This window comes from Hipposideros armiger, unplaced genomic scaffold (assembly GCF_001890085.2).
Source record: "Hipposideros armiger isolate ML-2016 unplaced genomic scaffold, ASM189008v1 scaffold_126, whole genome shotgun sequence".
In the NCBI taxonomy this organism is placed as follows: Eukaryota; Metazoa; Chordata; class Mammalia; order Chiroptera; family Hipposideridae; genus Hipposideros; species Hipposideros armiger.
Window position 1 is genome coordinate 1,339,896 of NW_017731476.1, and position 8,662 is coordinate 1,348,557.

Consider the following 8,662-nt stretch of genomic DNA (forward strand, 5'->3'; position numbering starts at 1 on the left):
TGTGAATAACAGATACTCCCTCAACCCCTTGCCCTACCACCTGGGGATCTAGGGACAGAAACTCCCAAACCCCAGTTCTTCCTGAGGTCAAGACTCTCTTTGCAGTCTATGTTTGCATGCCTCTGGGGATGGGCCTCTCACCCCCTCCATGGACACCCCACTTCGGACACACACAGACACATTCACACACACACACACACACACACACACTCACACACACTCACACACTCACACACACTCACACACTCACACGCTCACACACTCACTCACACACACACTCACACACTCACACACTCACACACACTCACTCACTCACACACACACACACTCACACACTCACACACTCACACACACTCACACACACACACACACACACATACTCACACACACGCTGAAAGCTGCCTCCTGGGCCCTTCCCTGTCCCAACCTACTTCTGGACAACTGTTTCCACCAGCCAAGCCCCTTCTGACCCTTGGTCTCCCTTCTGCCTGCAGCCTTGAGGGAAATTCTAGGTCTCACTAGAGCTAATGGATGGGAGAAAACGTGGGGAAGTTTTCTCTTGTGACTCAGTGTCTCCTACTTGCCTCATAATGGGACTGAATCCCAGAGGGACAGAATTTAAAAAGCCCTCATGCTACAGCAGTCCAAGGTCACCACCGACAGGCAGGAGCTGGGCCAGAACCAAAGCCCAAGGTCCTGGTCCCAGTTTCGCTCCTTTCACACCTCTGCTGCTTCTCTCTGGTTCAGGCCCAAGCCTCGCTTGTCACCCATCACACCTTAGTCAACAGGTGTGCAGGTGTGAGTCTACAGCAGATCAGTTTGGATGATGGGGGAGAGCCGTCCCAGGGAGCACGGGGCCCAGTTCCCGCCCGGGTTCCCCTCAGCTCCTGGGGTCCCGGGGTACTCACTGCTGTAAGCCAGGATAAACCTGCCGCACTCCTCAGAGTGGTTGCCCAACGGGTCCGTCATGTTGACACTGAAAATGTAGTCGGCCATGAAGGAGGACATATCCATGTGGCACATGTACTTGGCATGTGTTGTGTTGTGGGTGGACCGGTGGAGGCTGCAGGAGGTGACCTCATCCTCCAGATCTTCTTCCAGGTCTTGCCTTTAAGGACAGAGCAGCTGGTCATGGCTGGAGGCCGGGGCGGGGCTCCATGCACAGGGTCAGGGCAGAAGCCCAGGATCATGGGAAGGCGGGACTTGAGGTGGAATTAGGGGGGGTCACCTAGTCCAACCAACCCTTTCCCAGGAAAGGACTCCCTCCCCAGAAGCATCCCTGATGGATTGTGTGCAGGAACTCACTACCTCATTTAGGGCACCCACTCTCAACTTTGGAAATGTGGGCCATTCCTTCCTGGACCAAGCTTAAACCTGTCCCTGTCAGTTCCATCGTCTGAATCACGGTCCTCCCGGAAGAGCACTAAGCATTTCAGATCTCCTTCCCTCCCTGCTGCCGCCCAACACCCACTGAATACCTAATAGGTGCCTGTGCTGAAGGTCCAGATAGGGCCAAATGAACCCCCTTCCCTTCTCTGGGTGAACCTCCAGGGAGACTGTTGATATGAGGGTGGAGAAAATGCTCTGGCTTTATAACTCCCACTGGGCGGAAACAGTGGGGCTTTGAAGTATGTATAGGAATTCACCAGCTACTGATTTCCCTGCCTACAAATTCAGGCTCTGAACAAAACCACCCTCCAGGGCCAATACAGATGTGTGGACTCAGATCTCAGTTAAGTATTTGTTGGAATAGAAACCTCTCCTGAATGAATGCTCTCCAAGTGTCCTGCCTGGGCCACAGTCATGGCCATCTGGCGGTGTCCTGGCCTTGCCCGCCCTCCCTGCAATCCACCCCACCTGCACAGCAGCTAGCAGGGGTATTTAAAAACTTCCTGTCACTCCCCTGCCTGCAACCCTGCAATGGCGTCTCATCGCCCACACAATAGAATGTGGCCCCTGCCAACCTCTCGCCTCCTTTGTTTGTTATTCTCCAACACGCTGGCTCACTCCGCTCCGGCCACACTGACCTCCTCATTATTCCTCAAACTCGGCAGCAGTTCCTGCCTCAGGGCCTTTGCACGTGCAGTGCCCGCTGCCTGGAATGCCCTTTCCATGGCTTACTAGCTGCCTCCTTCCCAGCCAGAGAGGCCAGACCTGACCACCCTGGCTATAATAGGCCCTCCCTCATGTCACTCACTCTCTACCCCTGGCCCAGCTTCCCGTTCTTTATAGCATGTGTTGTCCTCAAGAAGCATCCTGTTGGCTGTTGAGTGTTTATCATCCGTCTCCCTAGCCAATTCCACTGCAGTGGGTCCCCTCCAGGACACCTTTGACCTCATTAGTTTTGGGCTCTGCTGAGCCCCCAGTGCCTGGAAGGAGGAGTTTAACACTTGTGTTCTGAATGAATGAATGAATGAATGAATGAATGATGATGGAATGAACCCAGCTATTCCTTATCCTGAGCAGCATATTGACAGCATCTCTCCTTGACCAAACTCTGCTCAGGCTCCTCTGAACTCCGTCAACTAGACCCTGACTTTGGCTTCGGTGTTTGTCTCTGCACTGTCTCCTTTGAGCAAGATGCCTGCTTGGTCAGTTGAGCCAGGAGCCCCCACCCCCAATAACTGAGCTGGCTCCCATCCTCCACCAGGCCCAAGGGGGTATCTGATTCCCCTGAGCTGCCATCAGCAAGGGTCCTGTTAGGATGGTTTAGCCAGAGGCCCCCTCACCCCTGATGTTTCCCCTCAGTTATTTTCCATCCACTGAACCCACCTGCTCCTTGGTTATAAATTCCCACTTTTCCTTGTTGTATTTCCCTTGTTGAGAGAGAAGCAGACCCATCTCTCTCCCCAACAGCAAAACTCAGTGCAGTGGTCCCTACACCTGTCACGATGGTCTTAAACAAAGTCTTCCCTACCACCCTTTAACAAGTGTCAGGAATGATTTATTCTTTAACAATATGGACTAAAATGGGCCCATGGATTGTGACATCAGGCTGCCTGTGTTTGAATCCCAGGTCTGCCATTCACTGGCTGTGTGGCCTTGGGTAAGTTGCATAACCTCTCTGAACTCGTGTCCTCCTTTCTAAAACAGGAGTTGTAATGGTGACAACTGGAGGTGATCAAGCACAGAGCAGGCTACCTGGCATGTACTCAGTGCTTTAAAAAATCGTGTGGGGGTCCCGTCATCTCGGGGTCTCAAAACCATAGTCAGGTCTGTGTGGGTGAGAGAGTATGGCCTTTGGGTCTGGGTAGAGCTGCCCAGTGGCCTCGCAAATCATGCTTTGGACACGTCCTGTGAGCCCTGTGTGGTTGTCTGTAAGACAAGAACAGTGATTCCCAGCTCCCAGTCTTTCTTGGGGTGAAACCAAATGCTGTTGGTGAAATCGCTGAGTGAGTTCCTAGGAAGTGGCAGCTGTTATTTTTATTGCTAAACTACCTGCCCGGCACACAGTAGGTCCAGACTCAGTCTGTGGTCTTCTGCAGTCCTGCTCCAGGGCGTGCTACCCTGAGGTGCAGCCCCAGGGCTAGGGAGGCCCGGCCACTTACCAGGTGAGGGTGAGCGTGCCCGGGGGGAGGGTCCACGTCTCCAGGATGCAGGTGATTGTCTGGAGGTAATCACTGTAGCAGACAAGGTCTGAGCAACCCCAGGCTGGGAGGTGAGGGGAGAGAGGGAGAGAGATTGGTGGGGGGCTGTGGGGCTCCTCATTCCCTCACAGTCCCCAGGGCTGGACAATGAGTGGAGGTGGGGGTCCCAGGGCCAGGATGAATATGGCAGCTCAGGGTCCACTATGATGTGGGCCTGGGTAAGGTGGTCCCTGCCACCTGAGATCCCTTTATTTGAGCCCCCAAAGTTTCCAGGCTGGCTATGGCAACAAGATACTCCTAATGGGAAACAATAAAGTAAGCGGGACCCCCCTCAGCTCCCCATGAGCCTCATGTCCAGCCACCAGGTCAGGGTCCCTCCTGGCCATTGTCCCTCTTGGGGGGGGTGCATCCTGAACTCCCCAGGTGCAGGGCGAACCCACACATCACTCCGAGAGGCATTCATGAAGTCAAGGGGAGCACTGATGAAAACGCCTCCGTCCCTGACAATGGAGGAGCCCTCTGTCCATGGCAGCTGGTCCGAAGCTGGACACAGACCTCAGAGATGCCGCAAGCGCTTCGTAGAATACGGAAGCTTCAGAAAACCCAGAAGCCTTCGAATGCTTTTGCCACAATGTCTGTATTACCCCTGCTGCCCAGACCAACACCACCACCAGCAAGTGACGCATGGATTGCCCACTCAGGCAGTTTCCTTGACAGAATTAACACGCTCCCACCCCCCAACATTTGTTGCTTTACTTTGTTCTAAAAACATAGGAGCGATCATAATCTACATCTTGTTCAATGTTAGACAAAATAAATTTCATAAGTTTTAATTTTGTTTTATGAGATCAAGTGCCAATGCTGTTGTCCCCCCCTCCCCCCATTTACCAGAAATTTGCTCCTTTTTTTTTCAGTGGATTCATTTTTAGTGGCTTGTCCCTATTTTCTCTTACTGGGCCTCCCTCTCTAAGTCAGACGCTGGATGTGGAGCCAAGAACACGGCAGCTAGAACGTCCTTTCGTCCACTCCCACCCACATGTTCTAGACAAGAACACGGAGGCTCCGAGACCACATTCCACCTATTGTCTCTCTCGGTCTGGGCTGCTGAGACTCTCACCCAGGAAATCGAATCTGGGCTAGTTCCTCACATCCACACATGTGGCAGACACTGCTAATCGATTGTGACACTCTGTCCCCTGAGTAGGGCCTCAGAATCCTTCTCAACACAGTTCTCCCAGCAGCCACGACCGGGGGACCTGAGTCATGGAAATGAATCCTGCTCTAGGAGGCGGCTTCCCTCGGGGAGGAGCACAGGGCCAGTCGTGGGGGGCTCTGAGGGGCTAGTTCAGCACTTAGTGGAGAATGGAGGACTACAGAAGACACTGCATGGCTGTGTGTCCCCTAAGTTTACATTCTGCCAGTTCTCTCTCAGAGCTTCAGAGCTTGGAGAGGAGCTGCCATTCCCAGCTGGGCTCAAGGCCACCAAGAGACAGGGTTTGTCCCAAACTGGGAATGAAACATTGTGGAGGGGACAGCAACCTCTAAACTAGCATGGAGGTGGCATCAGGGAACAGAGGGAATAAAAGCCCAGTCACCTGGTCAGTACGCTGACCCTGAGCAGAGAGCCCAGGAGCCATCCTGGCCGGGGGTTCTCAAAGCGTGGACATATCCCTATGTGCAAGCTGGGGACACTGGCCCCCTTGAAGGATCACACCAGCACAGCCCATGCTGCCCGCATGCTGCATTCATTCAATAAAAACGGCAAAGCCAGGTGAAACCACGGGAATCAGGCAGATTTGGGGACTGATCCCAGCTGTGGACATGCCCCTTCTCTCTGAGCTTCAGTTTCCTCAGCTGAGAATGGGGCATGATTGCAGCATGGACCTCACGAGGCTGTCGGGAAAATGGCATGAAATGCTGCTCAGCTCCCAGTACACAGTAAAGGTTGTTATCTGTGCCTGCAGGGTGACCTGAGGACCCATTAGAGCCAGGACAAAATGCTGGTCACTCAGAAAGGGAAAATAAAGGAGCCCGACATCGGTTTCCTAAAGGAGCTATTCAAGACTCTGGGTCTTTTGGTAAAAACCAGAGAGAAATGCTGATGGTCAGCAGAGTGGCGGCGAGGGCCCCCCCTGTCCCTAGTCCAGCCCCATTCGAGCCTGTGCACTGTGTCCGCCTCCTCAGGGAAGGCTTCCTGGATTACTCAGCCCTGCCTGTCTTTGACATCTCCCGCTGACTGCAGCACCCCCTGGTCCTCCGAGGGCACCTTCCAGGGCTCTGGCTACTTTTGTCTCCACTGGGGAACATCATTGCCTGCTGAGGGTCCAGGGACGGTTGAAGAGCCTCCCCTAGAAGGGGCGCTGCATGAGGAGACACTGAGGTGAGACCAAAGGCAGGACTTCCTCACTCCGAGGGCTGCAGCCAGCCAAGGCAGAAAGCCATGGGAATGAAGGATGAAGTTTCTCCTCACCCCAGTGAGACCTGAAGACCCAAGTCAGGGACTGGGCTGCTTGGGACTCGCCTGAACCACTCTGGCTAGCGGAGCTCTCTGTTTAGAAGGGTTCTGGTTCATGGAGACCCAGCTGCTCCACTGTGTGGGCCTCAAGTGGACAGACGCCCAAGACTCCAACCCTGGGGCTGCTCGCTGTGCCTGGCCACACAGGCCAGCCTGGCCCTCCCCCTGCAGACCACGGGGCAGATACTCACCACCCTGCAGCATCAGTAGGAAGAGGGAGGTGGCCCATGTGAACGTCATGCTGACTCCCGGGGGCCTGGAAGAGACACACAGCAAAGGGTAGGCCCATGCCTGGGGACCAAGGAACCCTGAACAGCCTCCCTTTGGCCCAAGTCCCTCTCCATTGGAAGACTTGTGTCAGATGCTTGGATTTGTCTCCGAAAAAGCAAGAGTTTGAGAAGTCCACAGACACGCCCAAGGATCCCTGCCCCTTAGAAATGGCTGGCACGCACTGTGGACCCCTCCCCACTTCTTCCACCTTCTTCCTGCTCCCCTTACACGGTCAGGAAGGACAGGTGAATTCAAAGAGGGAGGGGCTTGCTGCTCTTCCCCCCACAGTTAGCCTATTGTGTGTGGAATTAATTATGGGCACTTATACAGCTAAGGAGGGAGAGAGGGAAGCAGGGAGAGGAAGGGAGGGACGGCAGAGGGGCACACAAGTTTGGAAAGTGGTATTTAATGAGCAGCAACCTTGAGTCTTCCTTCCCATGAAATACCCATGTGGACATTAGCCCCCCAAAATTGTCTCCATAATAAATAAAAATCCAAAGGAGACCCCCTACTGAAAACCTAAGATAAGGTTAGCCCAATAATGAACCTTCTTACTCCATCCAAAGCCCAGGTTAGCCCACGAGGAAGCACACTGGGAACTCGGACCTGACCAAAAACAGGCGACCCGGACCTCCTGCTCTGGATGAGATGGAGAAGTGACCTCTTTGGAAGACAGAGCAAGCCTATCGAGAAGGAGTGGACTTTGATGCCCTGGGCAGAGGAACGACCCACTAGGCTGGTAACACCAGGCTCTAGCTGGCATTTTGCTGGTAGTACCCCCAGCTCTGTTTCTGCTCGGGGAGGTGTCAGCCAGAGGCCAGTGAGTCCACCCGCCAGGCCCGGGAGCCACCAAGACCACCCCCATGGACAGTGGTGGAGCTGGAACTGTAGTCTAGAGGGACGACCCCTGCAGGAGCCAAGTCACACACGTGGCTTCTTTCAGACACCATCCCTGAGCCCATAGTCAGAAGGACACCCCCCCCCAGGATTCCTCCAGCTCCTACTTCACCCCCATCAAGGGCTCCCTCTGAGCTCCCGACCAAGCAGGCAGTGGTGAAGAGCACAGATGACCATCTGTGTGGCTCTGGGCCGGTCCCTTCCCCTCCCTGAGTCTTGAAGAGCTAGGAAAGCCTGCTTCCAGGATTCTTGTGGGAATTCAAACACATGATGGACAGAAAACCCTGGGCATGGTCCCTGACACAGAAACACTCAGTACACAGCTGTGATGGACATGGAAGGTAGAGACTCCAGAATGATCCAGCCGAGAGGTCCCCACATTTTTCACTTTCAAAATGTTGGCCATATTTGTAGATTGTGTGTACTATTATTTATTGAATGTTTTCCATAAAGGAAGCCGCTGAAAAATGAACTCCAACCTCGTCCTAAGCAGTCATATCCATCACTGGGCATTTTCCCCCAACATACTCTTAAAATGAATACCATTGCTATGAAAATAAGAGAATGGGGCACATCCCACTTAAACCTGCTTTAAAGAACACTGATCTCGGGGGGTCCCCAGTCCAAGGGGAGCCCTGTTGTCACCCTTCGAGGATTCAACCTCTTGTCACAGGAGACGGAGTCGGGACCTGTCCCTCACTAGCTTGTCCACGCCTGTGACCCCCACCCCAGCAGAAACTCAGGCATAGCTCTGTCCACATCAGTCCCCAGCGGCTCCATCTCGACCACAGGATGAAGCACAAACTCCCTCACCCAGATTCAAAGCTTTCTTCCCTCCACAACCTCAATTCTGCACAAAAGACACACAGGCCCCTGGGGATGGAGGGGGTCTGTGGCTTCTATCTGCCTGGTTTCTCCTCCTCTCTGAGGAAGAACTTCTCAAACTGGCACTGACTCAAACCTCTGCTCGAGAGTGGGCACCTGACCCAGGCCTCAGCCAGCACACCACCCCACCTTGCTTGGCTGCTGTGCCTGGAGCAGGAATGGACTCCAACCCCAGCTAGGCCAATGAGAGCAGTCCTGGGAATTTTACCTAGAATTCCAATAAAGAGGTACTTTTGGGGGTGCCTATGGAAACTGAGATCCATCTCCTGTCACCTCTTCGAATCAGCCTGCCTAACAATGAGGTCAGTCCCAAGAACTATAGCCCCAGCATCCCCGCGGCATCCTTTGAGGACCTGGATCCAGCCGGAGCTGATGTCCACACCTGCACTTTTCATTCACGTGAGCAGAGCAAACACCTATGTTGCTCCGCCATGTTGAAAGATGCGTTTGTTGTGTGCCACCAACGAAGCCTGGTGGGATCGAGCAAAAGGCCCAGAATTTTTTTTTT

General features: G+C 53.8%; 1 protein-coding gene across 2 annotated transcripts in view; it reads right to left on the bottom strand.

Moving 5' to 3' along the window:
- IL21R (interleukin 21 receptor) overlaps nucleotides 1-8,662 on the bottom strand; it is a 34,120-nt gene that overhangs the window by 7,887 nt on the left and 17,571 nt on the right. The window contains exons 2-4 of one of the 2 annotated variants that reach the window (XM_019648414.1): nucleotides 6,294-6,358; nucleotides 3,549-3,651; nucleotides 909-1,108 (exon numbers count right to left, since the gene is read on the bottom strand). In XM_019648414.1, the coding sequence (XP_019503959.1) occupies nucleotides 909-1,108; nucleotides 3,549-3,651; nucleotides 6,294-6,342 (352 nt within the window). In that variant the 5' untranslated portion in view covers nucleotides 6,343-6,358. Of the gene's footprint in view, nucleotides 1-908; nucleotides 1,109-1,308; nucleotides 1,404-3,548; nucleotides 3,652-6,293; nucleotides 6,359-8,662 lie in introns of those variants that run through there. The other variant, XM_019648415.1, reaches the window with a different exon arrangement.